The sequence below is a fragment of the Lactuca virosa genome, chromosome 6, assembly GCF_052849685.1.
Source record: "Lactuca virosa cultivar CGN04683 chromosome 6, Lactuca_virosa_CGN04683_v6, whole genome shotgun sequence".
Lineage (NCBI taxonomy): Eukaryota > Viridiplantae > Streptophyta > Magnoliopsida > Asterales > Asteraceae > Lactuca > Lactuca virosa.
This window is the reverse complement of record NC_136431.1, coordinates 138,541,212-138,567,970: the sequence shown is the minus strand read 5'-3', so window position 1 is coordinate 138,567,970 and position 26,759 is coordinate 138,541,212. Positions and strand designations below refer to the sequence as shown.

Sequence of the window (26,759 nt, the reverse complement as noted above, 5' to 3'; positions counted from 1 at the left end):
TTTGATAAACAATAAGAGTAGAGAGCCTGAAATGAAAAGATGATATGACAAGAAAGTTTGGAAAATTGTCTTTTCCGTTTTGTTTATAAATAATAAATAAGAATAATAAAATTACAGAAAATGTATGCATCTATGTATGAGGGATGGATGATGTTCTTTGCTGTCTGGTATACTCCCAGAGAGCAATGGCGCCGCTGACATGAACATTGAGTGATCTTATAACTCCTGATTGAGGGATTTCAATGCAGCCATCCAGTATATGAATCAATTCCACCGGGATCCCCTCCTTTTCTCGACCAAGTACTAAAACCTGTATGATGCATCACATTTAATTTTAATTTATTTATAACAACAAAGTTAGCCAAACAAACAGCTGAGTTGCAAGGATAGAAAAAAATGACTAAATCAACCTTCAATTCAATAATTTTACTTACTTTTAAAGGTTGCAAAGGAATACAAATCTATCTTAATCAATGCATTAAGAGTAATTCTGAATTTTTATGGAACTAAACTCAAAATCCCATGGATTAGTACTCATCATTGACCAAAAATACCTTTCTTTGATTATTATTAGAAAATATGATGTGGACCAAAATTCTGACACAATCAATATAATTCTTTATTCTTGATTCCCAATCCCCTCAATTTAGCAACTAATATGGGAGTGGGACATCCACACCCATCCCAAAATGAAAATCGATATTTGGTAATTTGGTATTCCAATCAGAACTGTTAAGTGATAGATAGATAGATAGAAATATGGTTTACTAATTACAAAATAGACAAATTACAAATATCTGACCCAAAGAAAATATGAATAAACTATCCTCCTTCCTAATATATCTATGGCTTAAGCTCTTTGTGTCGTAGCCTTGTCTTTGTGTTTAGGGTAAAATGAAAAAAACAACAATGTAAATGTGATAAAAATACTTAGTGTTATAATTTGGTAGATTTTCAAAGCTTAGCATTGTATTGTCTAGCCAACCCAACTAGAGTCTAGAGCATTGAATTGAATTGAAGGGGGTAGTTTGTCATCATTGGGCATGAAATTTTTTCTTATCAAGTAGGAATTGAAAGGTCAAAGCTTTGTAGGGCTATTTTCCAGGATGAGAATTGAGAAAACAACTACAAGAGATGGAAAGAGAATTGGCCCATTGACTAATGCATGCCAAACACATTACAAGACCCGACCGTTTGTTGTGCTGTGTAACAAACAAACAAACAAAGAGAAGAAAAGAAAAGTAGTAATGAAATGAACAAAAGTAGACAAGTGGGGTGGGGTGGTTGTTTACCGTTTTTGTAGGGAAGAGATATTGGTCAAGAGAAAGGCTGTTGGCGGTTTGCTCTAAACCGAGGATAGAGAAGCCCTCTCCTTTCTTCTTCTCCAAGAAACCCTTAACATTGCTAACAGGTACCTCTATTATGGGAACCCACTTCTCTGCAGTCACACTGCCAACAAACAAAATAACCTTCCTTACTTTAATTCCAAAGTCCAAACCTTGTTTTCGCTTTTTCACTTAAAATGAGGAATACATAACATAAATAACAACACAGTCTCATTGCCTTGCTCATACCAATATACATGAGAAACCATGCCATGGACAACATATTTGTTTAATTTGCAAAAAACTTTCTATATCTAACAACTACAGTGCAATGGAAACCGGAAACAACTAAGCTTTAATTTACTTATCAAGTCAACTTATATGAGTTATAAGATACGGTTCCATTTAAGATAATAATAATAATAATTTGGTGGAGACGACTGTATTGTAGTAACAGAAAAATGTATGCAACACACCCACCCTTGTCTCATGGCAACACACTACTTTTTTTCTTTTTTTGGTTTGGATAAAGTACCGACTGAAAAAATGATGTTTAAAAGATATTTAGGAAAAACACAACACCTAAGTTTGAATAACAAACCTGATAAGTTGAAACTGCTTGTCATGCACAATGTTTGCATTATCAATCACTAAACTCGCTGCTTTAAAAACCTGCACATCATCACACAGTATTTGTGAGAGCATGTGGATTGTATATAGCATCTGCAAACAACCTCAGTGACTGCTATTTCTGAATAAAATGGTTAAATGCAAGAAATAACAACATACTTCCATTGATTCAGTTATTATAGGATCTTACTTTCATTTCTTCCTATTACAACAATCAACTTTGAAAAATCCAGAAAATTATTACAAACTGGTTTTAGATTTTAAAAAGTAGAATGTCCTAATAGGGATAAAAAAAAAAGGTAGATTTTTCAAGAAAAGTGAAAGTAGAAGGATGTTATAGAAAGAAAGAAAGAAAGTGAAAGTACCTCACAGGTGCGTGCCAATCCAGCAAGGTTAGGCACACGATCAAGTAGAGAAGCTACAAGAATGATTTGTTGTCTTCCAGCTTTAAGTTTATCCATACCAACATGTCTTGCTCTTACTGCCTCATCAACAAGCTCATCCTCCTTTTCCACATCTACATACACATAACACTCAAATCAAAACTAATTTACCCAATTAAAACATCACTTTATTTTTGCATTTACGTTTACTATATAAGGAATCACCAATTTATCAACTTAGCAACTTAATTATTTGACCGGTGTTAATTTTTCTTAATAGGACATACTATTCTGGAAAATCAAACCAATTTTAGCAGTGAAAAATGATTCGTATTTGCACTCCATTGCTACAGCTCTTTTATTTGTTTATTATAGCTTTCTACTTTCATTTTTTCCTATCACGGGATTGTACTTTGAAAAATCTACCCTATTATAGCAACGTTGTCCAAATACAAAGCAAATTTCACTGCTATAAGTGGATAGACTTTTCCAAAGTACAATGTCCTAATATGAAAAAGATTTTTTTTAAGGTAGACAATAATGTTATTGTTAGGTAGAGTTTTTGAAGTACAACAATGTTTTAATAAGAAAATCTTTTATGTATAATCCTGTAAGTTGATATTCCTTACATTTTATTTAACCCTTATGCAAATGTTAAAACATACCCAAAAGCGAATTAAAAGTGGCGTTTCTGTTTATAGAGGTGGAATGCGAATCCTGGAACTCATGTTTGGAGACAGTAACTTTTTTCTGGAAATCCAATGACACATCATTCTGCAATTTTGAAGTTATGACTTGACCAATTGACTCAGAATCTTGCACATGTATTTGCTCATTTTTCAGTTGTGTTGCATCCTTAGCCATTGAACATCTGAGGTCTTTTCTGACATCCTGCAATTGTATGGAATGATGAAGAAATAGAATGGACAGGATAATGGAATGAATTTTCTTATGGATTTTTCCATATTATATGTAAATACAACGATTAGTTCTAAATTTGAACTCTAATTTACATTTCATGAACTTTCATTTACAAAATTAACAGAAGATTATAAAAACAAACAGTTATTTTTAATTCCATCATGCGAAACAATATCTTACATTTAGAAAGTCGATGACGCGCTCTAAGAGGGATACATGAGCACATTCAAATTGGATGTCCTGTAAATGAGAGAAATTATCCAAAATGAAGAGAAATTGGTGGTAATCAACAGTCGTTGCTAATTTGTACAAGTGTCTATTTCTTACGTCCACTCGATTACTGAAAATTCCAGCTGGCATTATGGATTTGTTTGGATCAAAAGCATCAAGATGAACTTCCATCGATACTCTCAACCTGCCACACAGGTCAAGCCGTTTTCTACCATTAAAGAAAGCACTTGTAGAAGATGCAGTAAGTGAAGCCAATGTCTAGGGGTAAAAAAGAAATGCATATTGGGGTATCTGAGCATGGGGAATGAAATGAGTCATTACATTCCACGATCATGTTTGGTTGGCTTGTAAGAATAGAATGAATTTTCAATGTTGTATAGTAGACTCTAATTTCTATACATTATATAGTTGAAAATACAACAGCAGCAAACACCCAGAGTCCCATTAGATTCCTTTTCATATTCCAACATACGAAATGGTAGGCGTATGAATATGATAAAATAGCATAATAAAGGTAAAAACATGTGAGTGATACATACCGTGCACAGTCAGAGTTATCCTTCAAATAAGATTTTAATTCCATGAAGCACCTTTTCTCCAAGGCGGGCATTTCATCATCAAGTGCAGCCGCAGGCAACAATTTGGAAAGAACTTGGTATACTAATAACTGCATAACAACAAATCCATATTCAGACTTGAATGGGTCCATCTCCCTCCTCCTTGTCCTAGAAAGTTTGTCAAAAGTCCTGTCCAATCCCGTTTTGAAAAAGGAAATACCAATACCTGGGTAAAACCACGTAAACTGTGGTGATGTGACGTGAGCAGAGGAACAATGGGAGGAAGCAATTCATCTAAATGTCTAGTTGATTGAGGAGCATGAAGAATCACATTTGCTGCTATGAATACATATGATGACAGAGCCTGCACATACATCACCACAAATATGATTAATCAATCGCAACAAGTTAACTTATTATTATCAAGGTCTCGTACTGTGTCAAAAACTGCAATTATTATTATTATTATTTTTTTTATCCAAAAGGCGTTAGTGAATGCCCCTCCCCTCCTCCAAGTCATTTTCCCAAATATTTTTTAAACATCATTTATTGTGGAAAACAAGGCCTGAATCGGATTAATTTTAGTTTATAATATCAGGTAATGAATGATACTTGCCTGGGTTCTCATATCGTATTTCCGGACCATTGGGACTAACTGCTCACCAACCTGCAAGTCGATGCATACATACAATAATACAGTTAATTGTAATAAACAAGCAAATTGTTTTTTCGGGGTTAAATCAAACATTCCCTTCCTTCCTTCCTCACCAGTGATGGAAACTTCAAATATACATAGATCGCAAATGTTTCCAAGTACTGTCGAACACCAGGCATGTTGTTTCTCTACATCAACATTCAACAGTAAAAACTAAAAACATTATATCATGGAATCAATGGATACTACCAAACGAATATTCACATAACATCTTAATATCACCGTACTTAATACCAACACCTCTTAATGGACTTAACAACCAACACCCTAACTTCAGTTTAAATCATTCATCATGTTGTGATTACATATTATTATTATGATCAATTTATGTTATTAATAATCATGTTGTGACTAGATATAAAATTTTAGTATCTCATCTTTATTAAGTTTGGTCAATTAAAATTTCAAGTTTTTCATCACTTTTTAAACACGGGTAAATTAGTCATTTACTCTGGTTCAGACATCCTGACCAAAATAAATAAATAAACATACACAACTTTCTCCGAACACACAACATTTACCTAATGGGAAAAAAGAAGCAAACCCTAAGTCTGATGACTAAGGGCATTGAAAGTTTGTTAAATTCTTGATTGACTACTGCCACATTCTAAGTCCATTGTTGGTCAACCATCAGATTTTTTAGACTTTAGAGTAAGATGTGTACAAAATTATAATTATTCAAATGAATTGAGTTTTGCAGATTAATGACAATATGAGGGTTTAGAAGTTGCTCAACCTAGATCACGTACTAACCCCTGTTTCTTGGAGTTTCTAATGAGAAGATGAGTGAAGCAATGAAGAAATGCAAGTAACAGCATTGTACTTTCATTTACACCCTGCTTCCTTTCTTTTTCTATTACAACATTGTACTTCCATTTTTATTCTTACTAAGGCATCACCTAATATTATAACATTGTATTATCAATCGTTTTTTTTTTTCTTGTTGGGCATTATACTTGAAAAAAATCTACCCAACTATAGCAGTGAAATTGCTTTGTACTATGATAGAATTGATATAATTGGATAGACTTTTCAGAGTACAATGCTAGAACAGGAAGAAATGAAAGTAGGATGCTATATTAAACAAATAAAGAAAAGGATGCTTCTGTTTTTAATCCAAAAAGGTAATATATATATATATATATATATATATATATATATATATTCTTTCCTAATCATAAGGACTTTCTTCCTAAGCATAGGTCAAATGTGCTAGAGCATCAAGAAACAGAATCTTCTTTTTCCAAACAAGTTATTTGATGATACTAGTGAAGCCACATCTACTTACATAAAGGGCCGTATGCAAGCAATCCATTACTTGAGATACTATTTCTTCATCAACAAATCGCGATAATATACAGATCATTTGCCAGGCACGAACTTTCCGCCTATGAGTCTGCCACAGAAAGAAATCAAGACAACACAAGTTGAATTACAAGGAAAAAGACGTATTTTCAGCATATTACTTTCCATTACAGCATTGTACTTTCAATTGTTTTTTCTTTAAGACGTATTTTCAAAAGTACACTCAATTATAGAATTGTAACTTTAAATTTTTTTTTCTTTCTAGGACGTTTTACTTCAAAATTATCTGTGAAAACCGTTTTGTATTCAGATGACATTGCTATAATTGGGTGTATTTTTCCAAGTACAATGTTGTAACAGAAAGTAATGAAAGCAGGATGCTATAATAGATATATCAATGAATGGCTAAATGTAAGAAATAGCAACATACTTTCATTTACCTATGTAGCAGCATCCTAATTTTATATATTTCTATCAGAGCCCGGCAATTTCTTTTTCTTTTTTTATCAAAGCATTGTATTTTGAAAAGTGTACTCAATTATAGCATTGTAGTTTCAAAGGTTTTAGAACTAGGGCATATTATAGTTTGAAAAATCTACCCAACTAAAGCAGTGAAAACTTCTTGTATTCGGATGACATTGCTATAACCGGATGGATGATTATTGACTATTGAGAGTATAATGTTGTAAGAGAGAAATGAAAGCATGATGTTATGATAAATAAATCAATTGCTATAATGGCTCGAAACTAACCGCACTGTACTTCTTATATAACTCCTTGGCAAGGTCGGTGTCACTCACCTGCATTTCAAATCATCACAAATCACAATGACACAATCAGCCAGAGCCAGACAACACATGAAATGATAATCGGAGGAAAGTAGTCATTCTAGTCCGTATAATATTCCAATTTCAAAGACTATAGTAGATGTAGATCATATGATGTCTAAAATAAAAACTTCCTAATTTGCAGAATGTTTTGGAAGGAAATGGAAATACAAAAATCTTGCAGAAATTGAATTCTATTATGTGTTTGGTTGGCAGGATCAGGAAATGAGATGGGATTATCGAGCCTTCATGAGTGAGAGTGAGAAGATAGAAAACTAAAGCAAATAGAGAGGTGTTTACAAAAAAGGAAATATTGTTTCATCGGTCAAAAGGATTTTGTAAATTCAACTCCAATGGAAATCATCTACAACCAAAGGTGGCGAACCAAATGCTCATACAAGTATTTCCAGTTTCAGACTCATCCCTCACATGTCTATAACACATTAACAGAAAAAGTCAACAGAATTCATCATCAGCTTTTATTGGGCTGAATAGCTACATGCTTCCGCTTATATATCATGTATACCATAGCATCTAACTTTCATTTCTTTCTAATTCTATTACAGCATTGTACTTCCATTTTTTACTTATTAAGGAAAAATAACCTTGTACAAACTTAGAAATTATAGTATTTTATCTTTTTGTATTTAATTTCCATCAGTATAATTGGGTAATATTTTCAAAGTACAATGCTAAATGTAATATGAAAAAAATAATTCAACAGCTGTAGTGAAAATTACCACAGAATTTAAGAACTCAAGCAAAAACAGTTTGCCAGATTGCAGGGAAGCATGGCTGCTTTCATTTTCATCATTTGAGCCCACCGTATCCGCCAAGTCTGCTAGCTTGTTGAACATAACAGCAACAGACACCCTTGCATAAAGCTCCGTGTTCAAGAATACCTAAATAATATCAAAACATTTTAACCACAAACTTACACCCAGTTTGGATTTTTGTTTAGAACACTACCGTTTCTCCTTACTTGACTAAGTATTTAACTAAGATTTCATTAGTTAGTCGTGTTGTCGTATATAAAACTTTTTTTTCTATTACATAGATATTGTAAAATACAATTCGTTTTTTACTATTCATCAACCACTTTTATTGCTTTATGGAAATGGAACTGAAGCTTATGCTCGATTGTAGAAAGTACAACTCCCGTGAGACTTGTTATCAACTGGATTCGGTAGCTGAATCGCTCTAGGTATAAGTTTATCAAAAATCTTAATGAACCCATTTACTATTTAATGTTATAGTTTTTTTAGGCAAAAGCAAAACACATCATGCCTCATGAGATTTTAACCTCCCACCTCAGTTAACTCCGGATCGCAACTTGGCGACAAAATTGATACTTCAGTCTTTGCATCATGATTTTCAGTCACTTCAGCTTCAAAATCCTCATCGAATGCCACTGGTATTATAACATAATTATAACAGATAAAATGCAAGAAACAGAAACATACTTTCATTTATTTGTGTATTATAACATCCTACTTTTTATTTCTTTCCTAATATTACCACATTACATGTCCTCTTTTTCCTTATCAAGGCATTATAAAGCTCTACGCAACTATAACATCCTACTTTCGATTTTACTTTTCTTATTTGGCATTATGATTTGAAATATCTATCCAGTTATGGTATAACTCAGTAGATTCTCAAACTGCGATGTTGTAATAACCAAATCAATGTAGTATCATTTATTTGTGTATTATAACATCCTACTATCATTTCTTTCTTTGACAGCACTTTGCACTATCAGTTTTTTGCCTATGAAGGTATTGTACTTTAAACAGTGTACCCAATGAAAATTGCTTTGTCTTTGGATTATATTGCTATATTTGATAGATTTTCTAGGTACAATGTTGTAGTAGGAAGAAATGAAAGTAGGATGCCATAATAATGGAAGTGCATTGCTATTACACCTGATATGTTAATATTAATTTCCTGGTAATGGTAATAAATAAAGGGTAGGGTAGTTATGAGAATATATATATATATATATATATATATATATATATATATATATATATATATGTACCAGAACCGTAGAGAGTTAAGAGCTTCAACTCCTTCATGTAGTACTTTATGGCCGTTGGATGTGAGAGCCAAAGCCCTGTTAAATGTAATGCTGCAAGACGGATAGTACGCGGACTTCTTGTTCCTTCTTCAAGAATTTTCTCAACAAACTGCAGAAAGATATGCTAAATTTATTACGCCCATATTCTCTTTAACTTGACAGAAACAAGCACGCCAAGAAAGCTTCTACTCCAATAACTACTTTTTTTAAAAGTGAAGTTTGCATCATTACCAGTACAAATAACCGAAATGTTTATGTAATAATACCATAAAAACTCGTATTGTGGAAAAAACACAAAAAAATGAACGAGCAATAAAAAGATGAAAACTCAAAAAAACAAGAGGCCATTCCCGTTGAACCCATAATCAAAATTACATAACTGCAAAAGAACCGAATGAAAGAAACCAACTTTTTCAGTACAATTTTGGTTTTAAGCAAAAAAAAAATCATGGTTCGATATTCCGGTGTCCTAGGCGTAGTGGAACCACACCGGTCCATCCCTAACTTGATGGTTAGACTCCACTACGGTGATGATATTGTAGGGGAGATCCTATGGAAAAATAGGTCAATGCCAGGATGATAAAAAAAACTTGACACCTCCCGTTCTACTTCTTTAGCATGAAAAAAAAAATCAAAAGGTCTTCTTATTCGAAACCCCAATTATGACATCCCTTGTGTCCCACTTCACACCTCGTTCTTGTAGAGATAAAGGCACTTTGACATCTTAACCCGGTTACCTGAAATGGTTGGGAGAGCAAAGGGTACTGCTAGGAACAGATGGAGTGGGGACTGTAGCTCATAAGATTACAACAACCGGTCCATAAGGGAACTTGGGGTAGCAAAATAGCCGACCAAAAGCTATGGAACTTGGATGTGGGTGGGTCTTTTGTCGAAATGGAATGGCCCTTTTACTTATTATTTCTATCATACATATAAGTTCTCGAGTCTTCTTATTGTTATCATCATCAAACCCAAAATCCCATATGCATGGGGTAAGCGGAAGGTAGATGTTGCCAGTCTAACCTCTACCTGAGGGTAGACGACCGTTTCATGTTCTTGATGTTAGAAAACCAGGAAGAAAAACACAAATTTGAAGAAAAAATATGATAACCGTTAAAACCATGGAAAAAAAATGATAATCTTGAACCCAAAAACCGAACAAAATATATTTTTTCGAGGCTAGAAACCAACTCTTTTCATTTCAGTTTTAGGCAAAAATCGAGCCAACACTCGCCCCTATACTCACCGCGAATGCTTGGCAAATCTTTATCTGTGTGTATACATGTAATGTAAACATACATAATTAAGTTATATATGTATAGAAGGGGGAAGTCAGGCAGAAGTTATTACGTACCCACTTCAAAGGCCCGGGGGTGTTGTCAAATTCATGCATGTCCATATTACCAAACACTGAATCATGTAAAACGGAAGATAAAAGTGCAGCAATAGGTGCAACCCTTCGCTTGTTACAACTGACATGCAATAACCACGAAGATCGTACCAAAAGCCACATCATCTGCAACACACAAGAAAGATAGTAAATTTTCAGCCATCTGATTTAGAAACCTGATACTGATACATATACCAACGATCTTAAATTTAAAGTACGGCTTAGATAGCAATGTATTTCCAATGATTTGATTGGTCAACTTTCATTTCTCATTATTATAGCATTGTACTTTGAAATTTCTACCCAATTATAGCAATGTCATCCAAATACAAATCATCTTTCACTGCTACGGTTGAGTACATCTTTTAAAATATAATGTCTTTATAAGAAGAAAAAATAAAACTACAAGGGTAGAGTTATCAAAGTAAAAAGTCTCAAGAAGAATAAAACTTGAAAGTATAATGTTGTAGACAAGACTAGGATGCTATAATTCACAAATAAAAGAAAGTACATTGTTAATCACCCATTGCTATCAAATAAATTAATCAACTCCTTGGTTTAACCAATAGCATCGGTAAGAGTAAGACACAACACCGGTGAGGTGGGGTGGGTTTATTCAACAGAAAAAACTTGAGAAGTTTGGGAGAACCTGAACATCAATGGCATCAACATAGTATGAAGAAACAGCTGAACCTTTGCATCCTCCTCCTCCTCCTCCTAAAGCAAAATGATCCAGTACCAATCTGGCAGATCTTAGCATGGGCAGAACAGAACCTTCACTAGCATTTTCAAGGCTGTCAATTAATTGCATAACTAGAAAATGTTAGGAAGTCATATCTGCCACAATCAGTTATGACACATCACAAAAATTATATACAGAGTGTTTCTTTTTTACTTCATGGACATAATAACCCGGTAAGCTAATTTCTTTTTTACTTGATGGGGAAAAAAAGAGCCACAAAGATATGCAATAGAAATGATTCACGGAGGAGTCTTCTTGTGGCTGCTTTACCTGTCAACTAGATCATTGAAGATCCTTCTGACTACACCATCTGAGATGAAGTAATCACAATTTTCTATGAAAACTCCTCTTTCAAGAGCATGCTTTGATACTGACAACAGGGATTCCAAGCACATCCACTGAAACAATCACAAGCAGATCCACAGGATTAAGCATAAAATATGACAAATTAGCAATACATTCTCCATGCCCAATAAAATAAAATAAAAGCATAATATATGTTATTTCGATATAATTTAGAAAGGAGAAAAAACAAAGCCTTAATAGAATCGCAAAGGAATGGAAAGGTTATGGAAGAAGCAAGGTAGTCGAATGAATGATTACATTCCATGAATTTTCATATGAACTATAATATTATATGGTAGAACGCAAATACAAGTTATAGTTTCAACACTGTTCTAATATTATTTCACTATAATTAAAGAATTTATTATTTACAAAGCTATAAAATTACCAATGGACCTATGGCCCAACGGTATCTGGAGTTGTTGGAAAGGTGCCCCTCAACCAAAGGTTGAGAGTCAAGTCTCGTTTGGGAAGAAAGGTGTAGATTTAGGAGTAGAGTAGTGGGTGCGAGTTAACAGTACCAAAAAAAAAAAAAGTAGAGTAAATAAAGGCTCATTAAAACCAAATAAGACTATAGAGAATATTTACAAGTTACTTTTAGAAGATAAAATTATAATTGAATTAGAACCATGAAATTTTAAAAAATATATCAAAAAGGTTAGTATCATAAAAATAGGTTCCATTCCATGATTAATGGAAAAAACAACCCCTCCCTAATGAATGATTTTTTAAAAATGGAAGCTAAAGGAGCAGACAATTCCATTCCATCAGGCAAAACAAAGAGTTATTTTTTCATTCATTATTCTGTGATTCCCTCAGATCAGACCAAACACTAATAGGTAATTAGACTTGGCAATTCGAGAACACGAATCTGTGAGTGACACAAATACATCTCGAAAAGGGAGATGAAGCTTATTTCTCTATGTGTATTCGTGTCGTATCTGACACGTGAAAACGACATGAATACAGGAATTGCCAGGTCCAACACTAATAAAAAGACCACATGAACTGAACAAACTCTTCATACTGTAGATGCTCACCTTCCAGTCAATTAATATTGCTCTTCGTGCCCGTGCCAAATATCCAGCCTCAATGAGATTATTGATGTTCTCCAGATATATCTCAACAAAGTAATCTATATGGGGTTTGACTTTGACTTGAGCTTCCGGATCCAAAAGATTATATGATCGGGTTAATAGACCCAATGCTGAAGGGGAAGGCATAAACACTAGTGACTTGAGAATATGATGCAACGCTTCATATGCTCCGAGGTAGATTTCTGCTTTACTCTGCATACAGGACCAAATTTACTATACAACAAACTCAGACTTTCATGACACCTTTAACCCCCATTTGTTCTTTCTTGTACTGTGTGTGATGAGCCTTGATGTCAAATATTGTTATTTTTTGTCCACCCGAAAGGTGTGTTCAAGGCCCACAGCTTAGCCCTCAATCTCTCATTTTTTTGCAAAAGACGTGAATGCCCTTAACATTGGAAATATCTAGTCCTATCCCGGGTAACAAACACAGCCTTACAGAGCTAAAGTACTATAATATAAGATGAACGTACGTACCTCTGAGTTGCATGTTGAGCAAGAAATTATCTTCCAAGAGAGTTGCCAGAGAACACTCAACGTAGAATTCAAAGACTCTTCTTCAAATTGTGCACAATATGAGCAGATTGATGCAAGAGTCTTAACTGACGTTATCTGTATGCATGCGGAAAATTAACAATAAAATCACCACCATCTGGACTATGACTAGAAGCAATGTGATTATGAAAGCCCTCGTATATACTTTAAGGGCTATAGCATGCTACTTTCATTTCTTTCTAGTACATCAAAAGAAAATTCATTAGTATATCTCCTCATTAAGGCATTGTACTTTGAAAAATCTACCAAACTATGGCATTGTATTTCCGATTATTTTTTTTTTCTTATTGGGAAACTATATATATATATATATATATATATATATATATATAGCCCAGCCCATCATAGCATTTAAAGTATCTTTGTATGTGGATGATATTGCTATAAATGATAGAAGATGACAAGTATGGTTGCTATTTCTTGCACTTAACCCTAAGATCATGAAAGAGATATGGAGCATACTAGAAATCATACAGCTTGCAATACAGCAGTAGTGTTAGAAGATGACAAGCGCCGTTGACTAAGCCCTCCTAGCCTTCCTTTAATGGATGAAGGTAGAGTTGTGTCCCCACCCTCACCCTCCTCCTCCTTTGACCAGAAAACTAAACACGACTGCAGGGTATATGATTCCAGCTCCTTCTGCATGCAACTCATGTTAACAACTGCCACTAATCATTTCATTTGTATCTAATTCAATACAACATAGGGCTAAACACAGGAAATAGCATCTTTTTCTTATCAAGCGGAGCCATTTTACTTTGAAAAAATCTAGCCAATATTTTTAATTCATTTCTTATTAGGACATAAATACTTTGAAATTCTACTTGATTATATAGCAGTGAAAATTGTTTCATATTTGGGTGACACTGCTATAACAGGGTAGATTTTTCAAAGCATGATGTTGTAACTGAAAAAAAATGAAAGTAGGATGTTAGTAGGTTGCTATTTCTTGCATTTAACCCTGGAATATAACTTTCTATACCAATATGAAGGTGAAGAGTTTAGTGAACTTGTTAATAATCATGGAAGCATCCATAGACCCTGCATCATCCACCATATCAAGCAAACCATTGCTTCTTTTTCCATGCCTATCAAGTGTTAAGGTTTTCTTTTCATGGAGTTGTTGAATAACACTCAAGATTAGAATCATATATTTTACTGGCAACCACTCCCAGTGACCATTCTTATTGCAGATATCATTGCCATGTGATTCAATAAACTGCACCAACAAGTACAAGATATGTAAGCCTACTAAAAACCTGATGAACAGGGTAAGGTACTAGTGGAAATCAATCATGTCTCCAATGAGCAGAAAATATCAAAACGACCTTAAACAGGAAATTATTGTCTTAAAAATGTGACTCTGACAACCTTGCATAGAATTAGAAACCTCTTTTCACGTAACTCAAACTAATAGCACATTGGAATGGATCACTCATTTACTACTTTGAGAAACCTTGAATCAAAATTCAAATACATTTTGTGCTTAACCTCTTGTTTGTAGCCTTCTATACCGCAAAACAAAAAGATTATGCATTTGTACTGATTCCATGACAATTAATAATCTCACTCATCCAAAAGTAATGATTTCATGCTTGAATCAACCAATCCAAAAGAGAGCAATATAATGAGTAAGGGCCTTGAGATTTCAAGGGTCTAAGAATCTGAACTAAAGCATTTACTGCTGGAAGTATGCCCATGGTCACGCCAAACTGGGGTTGAGTGTACCATATGTCGAGTCGAACAACCCCAATTTTGTAAAAGGATTTAGAAGGGTCCTCATTTTGCAAAAAAAAAAAAAAAAAAAAAAAACCTCTTGTAAACTGCCCAATTTATAAAAAGGTCCCCTACATCATGATTCTTTTTCTCAATCTTATGAAATATAATTTTATCAACCATGAAGCCACAAAAAAATACCTGAAATAGAGAATCTAACTGATGTTCCTCCTCTAGTATAAGAAACAGTGTGTGTGCCCATCTTTTTGCTTTAAGCTCCCACATTTCCATGTCTTCATCGTCATAATTGACAATATCATTCTTTGAGTGATTATGATTTATAAAACTTGCAGGGAATTCATTAAGCTTTTTCATGAGCTTGAATGATGTAGAAGCTTGCTTTTTATAACCTCGAAGCCATTCCTGCCCTTTTTCTCTTAATGAACCTAGAAAATAACGGTGGTACAATAAGTAAAGTGATGCATACATATAACTGCTTCTGAAATAGGCCCAAAAAATCCAGTAATTCGGTCTGGTCGATGGCCTGGTCAACTCGGTCTAAATAAAGCCAACGATTATATATATATATATATATATATATATATATATATATATATATATATATATATATATATAAAGAGATTAGAAATGATAACTGTGACCATGAGTTACATTTAAGCTTACCTCCATAGTTAAGAAAGTCCTGAGGGAAAGATGAAATAAAGTGAAGAAGGGTCTCGAGAGGCACATCAGATGATGACATTACTGAGATAGTAGCATCCAGAATCTTTCTGCACACTGCCAGTACTAATCGTCAGAAGAACTTACATAATGATGCACAACACAATACACATACTCAAAAAAAAACATAAGAAGGTATCCACTTCAGGGGTGTAAGCGAGCCAAGCTACCTGGGCTCATTAAAAGCTCCACTGGAGCCCGAGCTTAAGACATTGAGCTCGTTTAGGCCTGATATTTTAAATGACCTTATATATATATATATATATATATATATATATATATATATATATATATATATATATATATATATATATATATATATATATATATATATTATCAGGGCTAAATACATGAAATAGCAACATACTTTCAGTTATTTGTTTATTATTATTGCATCCTATTTTCATTTCTTCGTAGTACAGCACTGTACTTTGAAACTCTACCCAATTATATATAACTGAGAAGATTTTTCAAAGTACAATCAATGTCTTGATAAGAGAAAAGTTGAAAGTAAAAAGCTGTATATGGGTAGATTTTTCAAATTAGAATGCATTAAATAAGAAAAGAATTAGAAGTAAAATGAAAGTAAGACGCTATATGTAAGTACATTGCTATTTCTTGCTTATGATATACGATATATTTAAGTAGCAATCTTGAACCTTTAAGACGATAATTAGGATTGAAATGTTGTTTGCTGGTGTCAAGGATAAATCTGAAAACATCAAGTAATGCTGCCTTATCATTGTAACTAGTATCTGTATCTGCAGCTTCCAATTCCAAATCAACTGCTTTCTTGTTGAGTCGCCTAACCCCAACCCCATCAGCAGCAGCCGCAACACATTCAGCAAGGCTCATCAATCCCGCCCGACTAAAAGACTGGTTTTTTACAAGTAATGCTACATCCATCAACAATCTCATCTGCTCCCTGAGACATTCATTACCAAGTCAATGGTCTACAAAGTATTTGGATGAATGATAAAATGGAAATAAATGCAAATCACAAAGCTCCTTTCCCTCACGGCCTCTATTAGGTCCTTCTTTTAAATGATCCATTACATCAGAAAGAAACCAACACCTATGTCATGTCATCTGTCCCACAGGTCCTTGGCAACTTTTGCAACACAACACTTGACTAAGAAGAAATTGAAAATGCATCACTGTATCTATAAAAAAAAAAAAAAAAAAAAAAAAAAAAAAAAAGATTACTTTATTTGGTTTCCAGGTAGAAAAATTTACCCTTCACTTAGACACACAGTATATTGCTGTAAAAATGTGCCAGCACCATCAATTGTCCTTGAAGAGTAGACTCCTTTTAGTCCTAGAGAAAAATTAAATAACAAATTGAGGAAACCAACAGTCGGTAGACAACTAAAATATAGGAGTATTTGTTAACCAATAAATATCGATTTTTAAATGGCTTCTAATACAGTTACCATTTTAAGAAAAATACAATGATTATATTTAATAGCCACTTCTCCGAACAAAATCAAGGTGAGAGTTTCAACTTTCAATCCCCATGTGGATTTGGCTCTTATTCCAGCCACCTACCGGCACGATGTGTGGGCTACATATAGGTGTTGCTGGAAGAATAACCCTTTTGCAGAAACAATATATGAAAACTAGCTATGAAAAAACAATTTATTTGGATGGTTTTGATGATATAAACCAATAAAAGACATGAATGAGAAAGAAAAAGTATGGAGCAAACCGAATTCTTTGTGGTGCACAGGATCATTCAGCCCTTGTATGAAAGAACCAAGTACAAAATCTCTAGGCACAAATTTCGCATAATTTCCATGCTTCTTCCATTCTATCCCAAAAACCGACTGCATGACCAAACACCGGACTGCACAATAAGAAGAAACATTTTAGAAACCTTTGTGGTTGTTGCCTGCCTGGATCATTCATTGATGTCTAAAACAAATGATGGCAAAATGTAAGGAAAAGCCCAAGTTGTAATAAGGAAAGTCTCATGTCACTGACTTCCTCTATTAAGCTGTTTTCAAGTCAAATTCGTTCGTTTATGCAGCAGATATAAGAAGAAACACTAAGGCCCTGTTTTTTTCTTTTCCCATTAAGTGTTGTCTAGATTAAAAAATAAAAATAAATAAGTGTTTTAAATTTTGAAAAAATGACTGGTGCACTTGGATAAGTCTAAGGAAAATATAAATGAGGACAACTTTGTAAAAAGTTATCACTTAATGGGGAAAGTCTCATTTCCTTGACAATCTGTATTAAGTCAAGTCGTTTTTTCTGCATTAAGTCAAACACCATACTACCTACATATACAAGAAAAAACCATAAGTCATGTCCCCATTAAGTCAAAAAGAAACAACACTAATGACCCTTATAATTTACAGAAAACCAATTTTGTGATGAGTATATATGAATAGACTGCTTGCCTTGAGGATTATCATGGCAAAGCCCTCGTTCCCACAGCACAGCTAACCAATCAAACATATCTTGTACTGTTTCCATAGGATCAAGTTGAAGCCTTTCACCAACAGCCTTCAAATGATTATCACAAGATTCAGAGGTCTGGAGCAACAGGTTCATCTGCACAAAACTCAAAGTCTTAAGTTGAACTCTGAAAGAAAAAAAGATGGAATCAGAGACAAAAAACCTACATATGTATAAACAAAAAGGTGAACGAACCTGGTAATTCCATGCAGCCTCAACAAGATGAGTACCATACTCTTCAAGCATTTCATAGAGCAAGAAAAATGCACCCCATTTCAACTCACTGCTTGAATCAGAATCAACTGAATTATTGCATAAGCTCTCTATACCAAGAGATTTCGCTTCCTTATTAGCCCAACGCTCTTTTTTTGTCAAACCATGAGAGTTTGAACTAGTCTCATTGGATATTGTCTCCAAAACACTTGTGTGTTGCTTTCCTTTACTCCTTGTAGCTGTACTCTTCAATATATGTAATGACTGTTTCCTCACTATGCTTTCTTTGTCAACCTAGTATTTTTTATTTTTAAAAAAAAAAACTTTATAAATTGCAGAATGTTTTTAATAGAAATGGAGTAAGGTCAAAGGAATTGGAATCCCGACGAATTGTATGCTCATGAAATTGCAGCCTGTCACTAGTTTGGTTGGCAGGAAATGAAAAAGAATTCAATGATTAAAATTGAACAATTTTACTATATGGTGTGTGTGTGTGTGATGGGGGTATGTTGGTCTTTTCATAAAAAATGAAGAACGGAATTGACATATCCATCAAACATGGAATTTAAAGGATTTTGATGGAAGGGAACTCCGTCGATTTGGCAACCAAGATGCGCCATGGAATGGAATCTCAATTCCAATTCCATCAGATTCCGTCAAACCAACTACGCCCCTAGTGTAAAGAAACAGATAGAGATATATACCAAGCCATTCTTCATCTCGTCCCAGAACTCCTTCTGGGCCCTCAGATCAAAATCAAATGTTCCATTATCCTCACATCCATCGGTCTTGGAGAAATAAGATATATACAAAGAGAGTACAGTATATGCATCTCTTCTCTCAGAAGACCCCAGCTGAAACAAATTCTTGCAGCATTTCCAAATCTTAGCACAGAAATCCTTCCTGGAGAGTACAAGAGACAATGTAACATCCATCATCTTCACATAGTAGCAAAGCCAAAAACAATACAAGGAGGAGACTTGAATATGTGTGTGTGTGTGTACCTGGATAACACAAATTTTGGGGTCTGAAACACATTTGCAGATACAAATGCTTTGAAAATGTGTGGAAGGAAAACAGTGATGGCACAAGACCGATGTTCAGGGGTGTGTGAAAGCATTTGCAAAGTCATGCTACAAATATCCCAAACCAGGTTTCCCACACTGCATCCATTTGCCAAAACTGATCCTGATCCAGACCTACTTTCTGAAACTGATTTACCTTTTACACCTAAAGTAGATGCCAACATATGGCATGCCGTCAACAATGGGAAGCTGGTCAGGGTGGAGTCTTGAGCAGTCCACCTATATTCTTCATTTTCATGCATTCCCATGCTGAAACCAATCACTTTGATAAGATACGCAACCATAGTTTCTTCTAATACCCCCCATGCATTTCTTTCTTTCACGGCATCCAACAAACAACCCATGACCTAAATCAAAACCATATCATCAGCAAATTACCTACTTCATAAGATTTAACCCTATTTATTACTTGGGCCTAACCTTGTCAACTATCGCACGATTATAACTCTGTGTCAACCTCATCAACGGAACTAACACCCTCCAAACAAAATTCCGTAAACCTTCAACATTATTAAGCCCTGCTCCTGCACAAAAATAACTTTAACTTTTAACTTGCAGGAACAAGAAAGTAAGAGTGTACATGGAATATTATCTTATCAAATTCAACTTCAGAAAAGGAAAAGTCTATCTACAACAATATGAACGATTTGCTTTGCTGTCAGCTAACCGTTATTTTCTGGGTTTCTCTAATGTGCTTTTTCAATAACATATTGTTAGATATATATTAAACTCAGTTAAGTCTTTTTATTCTATGAAGATAAGCTACAACAACTTGATCCGTTTGGCTTTTGGTGTGCTTATCAGTTGTTTTTGGCGATTAAATTGTAGTATACTTCCATAACATGATTTTATATATGAATCTATTGATATTTTGTAATGAAATGATGCCTAAGTGGTTTATTTAGAATATCCAGTAGACAGTGGTGTTGTTTCTGGAACTAGGTGCTCAAGTCATGTACAAAGCATGTCAGCTAAAACACTTGGCAGCCAATTGATAATATAGACTTTATGTATGCTGAATTAAAGGGTGATTAGCATTTCATATCATTGTATTTGCCATTTGTGCCCAGCATACTTTCACATATGCCAAAATAAAAATAAAAAACTCAAGTTGGCAAAAATTAACGTATGTTTGTTTTCCCCACAAAAGGTTCTTTGGAGATGTTTAAGATATTTGAGAAAATGATGGCACACTTGGGTTAATGGAAGGAAAATAATAATAGCAAAACCATATAAAATAAAATAAATAAGGAGTTTTTTTTTTCTGAAATAACTCAAAAAGAAAACCATATATAGCTTTAACTGACTAATCATGACCGCATTTAGTCCAGTAAATTAGGAAGAAAAAAATCAGCACCTTTAAGATATGCTGAGAATACCATAATAGATCACTCACTCTAACGTGTTTAACTATTTTTCTGTTTCGTTTTCCAAGTGTTGGTTGTTTGAAAAAGAAGTGGATACAGTGATGTGAATCGTGAAATGCTAATCACTCATGGACTTTATATACACTCCAATCCCAGATTGAAAAGTTCACAAGACTCATTTCTAAAAACATCACTCCGAGTCCATATAAATAAGCAACTTCGAAATGTGACCTTGCATTCAAAAGTATAATTTAGATATTTATAGAGCAACATGTTGTTTACCTGGTTTCTTCAAAAGGTGACAGAGCGCACCCACATATGATGCAATATAATTACAACACTCATCATCCAAGATTTCTTCATTCTCATGTGTAATCTCCTATTACAGAAAACGAATAGCCATGATTAATATATTTGATTTGATTAAAATCATGAAAATCTTTTAAGACTAGAAATTTCACAAATTAAAAATGGATTATATTGCAAGTTGTTATTCCATTCCGATTCAAAGGATAATTAACAAAGCGGAATGAATCAAGTTCCTTCAAGAATGGTCCATTCCATTCCATCATGCAAAATCAACAGTGACTCAATCATACCAATCATATTACTCATAGCAAACACTACTTTGGTTATAGTTTTTTCAGTTTTCACTTTTACTTGATAGTTGTTTGCAGTGGGCGTTAGTATAAATTGGATTGACCACAAACACTACAAGAATTACTTATATGTTTGAAATTGAAGGGCTCGATGCTCATGTTGACCAGAGTAAAGCTTTAAGAGTTAGCATTTACTAGCCTGATATGTACCTACTGAAGCAGTTTCAGATTACAGAATATCAACGGTTTAAAGTTCATCCAGCAAAGATGACATTCTGAAGATGGAATATTAGTTGCCAGCAGCTAAAAAATACAACAATTGTTCAAGGGCCAACTAATGAAGATTTGGTCAAACGCAGTGATCAGGATTTAACATCAGTTCAACTGCGCACACTAAAGGACTCGTCCAAAGTGGCACAGTTGTTGCTGATGCTAAAGATGTGTTGTCATAGATGTATGACTCAACACTTGAAAGGTTTATAAAGACCCATCGAATCTCTGAAAAGTTGTCTAAATCTTTTGACAGCCTGTTTGTCTTATTAGTTTTGCCAAGCGCATGATGCCATTTAAAGGCTTCATAGACAAGGTTTGAATGAGCAAGCTTTTAACCAAGACATTATTCTTCTATTATTTTTGTAACATATTTAGCTTCAAATTTGAATCAATTTAGTAGGTGGCAGGGGTTTTAGCTGTGACTGGAGCGTTTCTGTAACGCTTACACAAACAATTAAAATTGTGATACTTACCATTGAAAAATATATATATATATATATATATATATATATATATATATATATATATATATGAAGAAAGTATCGGCAATTCACAATATTAGTTGCGACATCATCTCAATATAGACCAAATTACCTGTAAGAGGATGGGAAGTGCATCAAGGAGCAACGAGAAAAGCAATGGTGGAGAGGAGGTTGTTGACGCTAAGATGCAATCTAACGTAGCTGGTATGGCAGACGGAGGGATACGTCGGAAACTGGACATGAGTGATGTTGCGTAATTCGTCATTATGTGTGTGCCTTTGCGATTAGGTTACGATGAGGGTTTATGTAAGCAATAAACTATGGAGAGAAATCCAAAAGGAATCTTGCCGGGGGGGAAGTGAAGCAAGAGCAGGTTGATCGATAGAAACGGCTGCTAAGGGTTTAGCAGGGGCTTTACCTGTCTTTTTTTTTAGGAAACGCAAAATTGGTCTGGTATTCAAAAAATACTGTCTCCTTCAAAACTGTGGGTTTTTTTTTTTTTTTTTTTTTAAGTAGGAAACTGCAAACTTGATCTGGTATTCAAAAAAATTTGGATAGGGATGGAAGATCCAAAATCAAAGTTTTACTGAATTTTTGGTCCCTGATACACTGATACACTTAAAAAGACAATTTTACCCTTTTCATTTTTTTTTCTATTTTCTTTATTTTTTTATATTTAAATAAATAAAAATGAAAAATAAAAACTAAAATCTCTCTCTATCTCTCTCTCTCGGACGTCATTCAACCACCATCACCACCACCATATGCTTGGTGGAACCCTACATCATACACCATTGATTACCCCATATAAAAACTAAAATCTCTCTCTATCTCTCTCTCTCGGACGTCATTCAACCACCATCACCACCACCATATGCTTGGTGGAACCCTACATCATACACCATTGATTACCCCATTATCAACGTCCAGTCATAGCAAAACACCACCATAAACCTACCATTTAACCTCTGTTCTGATCATTATCTCCAATGTCAATTTTCATCAAAAGATTTTTGATGTCGTAGCAATTCTAAACTGGTTTCTGGTGATCATTTTCCTTGCTAGACACCCAAGAGCTCATATATCAGGAGCTAATTCCAATTTATTTTTCCTAATTTATCACCTGTACATTCTAGCTTCGTTCATGAATTCCTAATTTCACTAACTTGTGTGTACCAGATTAAAGAGATTTGTTTTGAATTTGTGTTTCAGATTAAAGAGATTGTGCCGCGAAATAGGAGATGGAAATGATGAAACCCCTGAAATTGAACCATGGAAACCCTAAAATCGAACTTTGATAACCCTAAAATAGGGCCTTGAAATTCCTCTTGTTGTTCGGGGCTAATAATTAACTCGCCGGAGAGCTATATCACCACCACCATCTTTCATCAGAATATATGAACTGTAACTGATGGTCTTACCTTCATCACATGGAAATACGAATACAGGGGAAGACGCAGAGTATGAGGATACTACAAGCTCTTCATCAAGAAACCGAGACATTGCATAGCTGATGTCATACCCATTTATGGTTGTCTTCAAGCTTCCATATCACATCCCAACACCACCACCAACAATTGCAATTGTACGCAAGGTATTTTTATAACAGGGAAAAAGGAAAACTGATATATATATATATATATATATATATATATATATATATATATATAAAAATGAAAGAGAGAGAGAGGCGAGAGAGTAAATGAGAGTGAGAGAGAGAGAGAGGCGAGAGAGTAAATGAGAGTGAAAGTACGAGGCCCTTCACACCACTTTTTGTCTGGTCGAAAACTTTGAGCTTCTATGGTCGATCTAGCTTAAGACTACCGAAGTGGCAGCCATTTTTATGAAGACGATCTTGGATATCTATTTGTGTGTGTGAGTCTGTGAGAAAGAGGGGGGTTGTGGTTATGGGGTTTATTTTATTTTCTATTTTTCTATAATTATTTAAATACTAAAACAAATAAAAAATATAAAAAGAAATAATAAGGGCAAAATAGTCCTTTCAACTTTTTCAGGACCAAAAACCCAGAAAAACTTTGATTTTGGACCTTCCATGCAAGTTGAAAACTTTTTGGACCCTATCCAAAGTTTTTTGAATACCACAGGGACCAATTTTGCAGTTTTGTCTTTTTTTTCGAGAAAACTGCAAAAATAGTCTAGTATATTTGTGGTTTTGGGTTTCATGGTCTTTTGAAGTATGTTTGTGGTTTTAGTACCTCGGTAAATTCATAAATTCAAATGACTGTAATGCCCTTCTGATATATTTTTTATGTTTTTTCTCTTTAACTTACATGAAAAAAAATTAATTTGGGATCGCATCTCTCTCTCTCTCTCTCTCTCTCTCTCTCTCTCTCTCCTCGAATTACATATCATCCATGAGAACGAATTTTGACTATCAGTAACCTTAGTCAAATAACACATACACACATGGAACTCTAATCTTTACTATTCTTAAGATTCCCGATCACCATCATCAGAATTCTTTCCATTTTTTTACGACCCATCTATGTTAATCGGAACATTAACATCGACTACCTTTATAAGCTTGAAACCATTAAGAACCGGCCACCAATTTTGACATTCAAATCGCTAATTCTTCAAACCAAAAGGATCGTCAAATCAATTCCTTAATTGCTTCCTGAACCACAACACAAGTTGGGGACTTCATCGATAAAATTGATAAACGTTAGTCATAGCCACATCCTAATTTATCCAAGCATTCTCGTTCCTTCTTCGGTTAACAATATTGATCGTGACTATAAGAACTAGCTTCAATCCACAATCATTAGAACACCAGATTTAATCGTTTTCTTTGTTTGAGTCAACCAATGTGATAATCAAATCTACATGCCAGTCACTTTGACGAGATCATTACATGTGAAACATCAATTATGACTATCCAAAAACTTATTTGACTAATTAATATTCAATTTTGACTATCGCTTCATCACATCGTGAATTTTGACCATCGCTTCATCACTACACCATCTTCACATAACCTTCCCATCACTTTCACAAAAGAAAGAGACTAATACGTTAGGAAAAGGAACTAACTAACCTGATTGGATTCTAACCACCACCCCTTTGGTCCTCATCTTGTTGATCTGGTTACTGACACTTAAAAGATGTTATATAGCACCCAAACGATGGTTGGAACTTCACAAATCTCTCAACAATGCTCTATTTCCTCTTTTTTTATATCTTCATCGCCGGAGAAAACAATCTCACAACTCTCCTCTCCGCCGTACAAAGCTCACTAGAGAGAATCTAACGTCCCAAAAATATGATCCAAAAAATTCATTTTTAATTTAACTAAAACAGTATCCCAAAAAAATTATTCATACAACTCAAATGAAAACAAGTATCTCAACATCAGAACAATCAGAGTGATATCTCAAAAGCGGAATCCATGTGGTTTGTGCGATGCAGACAACCCGAGCTCTTACCCTTGGAACCAGAAGTACTTGAAACATAAACTGAAAATCGTAAGCACAAAGCTTAGCGAGTTCCCCAAAATACCACATACCATACATAATAACATATAATGGGCCCTGCCCTGTCATCGAGCCCCGTCCGGCATCGAGCCCCGCTAAGTAAGCAGATCGGGCTCCGCCCAACATACATATAACATATAACATATATCAAGTAAACATATATACATGCAATAATCACAAAGATACATAGCATACAAAATGGTCATCGGGCCCCGCCCAGCATCGGGCCCTGTCTGGTAAACATATAAGCACATAACACATGTAAGAGTCACGCAGACAGCTAGCATACTAACATAGCATAATCATGGGTCGGCATTGGTGCCTTTGACCCGCTAAACCCAGTGAGGAAACTCACCTCGCACTGCTGAATCAAACAGATAATTCCTGGCTGTTGGTCCGACAAATCCCCGAGCTATCAATATCAAATAAAATCCAATTGACATTTGGGTTCCAATCATAACCATAAATCCATACTTGGGGTAAAAAGACCCTTTTACCCTTAACCTAGATTGGTCCAGGACTAAGGCCCAATCTCACAATCTAAAAGGCCCAAAAGTCAAATAATCCACTAAGGCCTAAATATGGCCCAATTTCTAATTGGGCCCAATCCCTTCTCATGGGCCTTAACCCAAGGCCCAATAATGTTTCTGGCCCAAAACTCCCAAATTCAGATGGCCCAACTAAATCCCAACCTTCTAAGCCCAAAACATGGCCCAAACTCAAAACCCAAAATCGCAAAGCCACCTGACTGAGTATGCGGAGCGTACTGGCTCAAGGGATTGTACGCCCAACGTACTCTTCCAGTTTAGCCACCTTCTACTTTCAGTTCTTAACTTATTAAGACTTCACTCCAGAATGTAGATTTGACTTCCTTGAGCTGGATTACCACGTAAAGTTGCTACATTTACATACATGCATGGCTATATGAAGCTCTTAAGCTCAACAAGGACTTAGGGGCTGTTTGGCAGGATCTGAATTTTTAAGATCTGAATTTTTAAGAGGTCTGAATTTCTAAGAGGGTCTGAATTTTTAAGATCTGAATTTTGAATTGTTGTTTGGTTGGAACCTCTGAATTACAGTGATGAATTATTAAAATGACCATTTTACCCTTTTGTATTATTATTGCTAAATTCAATGTTTTTGTTTATAAAACAACCAAATCAAAATTAAATGTATGAATAATTAATTATTAATTTATGTACAAATCTATAATTCTATCTATAATT

The 26,759-nt window shown here is 34.6% G+C and overlaps 1 protein-coding gene across 3 annotated transcripts; it reads right to left on the bottom strand.

The window, feature by feature from the left end:
* LOC145119407 (tRNA/rRNA methyltransferase (SpoU) family protein) lies at window positions 1-22,507 on the bottom strand. Of its 3 annotated transcripts, none has more exons than XM_079055073.1 (35): window positions 22,152-22,507; window positions 20,968-21,064; window positions 19,739-19,842; window positions 19,238-19,665; window positions 18,938-19,136; window positions 18,216-18,527; window positions 17,963-18,116; window positions 17,269-17,406; window positions 16,797-16,878; window positions 16,220-16,485; window positions 15,504-15,617; window positions 15,021-15,265; window positions 14,086-14,322; window positions 13,578-13,742; window positions 13,026-13,160; window positions 12,492-12,740; window positions 11,377-11,504; window positions 11,014-11,158; window positions 10,329-10,490; window positions 8,936-9,083; window positions 8,205-8,305; window positions 7,635-7,796; window positions 6,820-6,867; window positions 6,051-6,158; window positions 4,816-4,890; window positions 4,664-4,714; window positions 4,274-4,411; window positions 4,030-4,157; window positions 3,587-3,674; window positions 3,440-3,499; window positions 3,004-3,229; window positions 2,321-2,472; window positions 1,927-1,997; window positions 1,293-1,449; window positions 1-310 (listed from the first exon to the last, which is right to left on the bottom strand). In XM_079055073.1, the coding sequence occupies exons 1-35, from the start codon at window positions 22,302-22,304 to the stop codon at window positions 131-133; spliced, it is 5,406 nt and encodes a 1,801-aa protein (XP_078911199.1). In that variant the 5' UTR covers window positions 22,305-22,507; the 3' UTR covers window positions 1-130. The 3 variants fall into 3 exon arrangements, with proteins under 3 accessions (XP_078911199.1, XP_078911201.1, XP_078911200.1); XM_079055075.1 differs by having other exon boundaries at window positions 8,942-9,083; XM_079055074.1 differs by having other exon boundaries at window positions 19,739-19,836.
* Window positions 22,508-26,759: the final 4,252 nt, after the last annotated feature.

Bases quoted from the DNA above. Each gene is read 5' to 3' on its own strand.
- LOC145119407 (XM_079055073.1), bottom strand. From the start codon at position 22,304: ATGACGAATTACGCAACATCACTCATGTCCAGTTTCCGACGTATCCCT. The intron at 3,675-4,029 runs GTATGTATCACT...CCTGTGTGGCAG, and splicing joins GATAACTCTGACTGTGCACG to GTTGAGAGTATCGATGGAAG. The intron at 1,998-2,320 runs GTACTTTCACTT...GATGATGTGCAG, and splicing joins GATTGGCACGCACCTGTGAG to GTTTTTAAAGCAGCGAGTTT.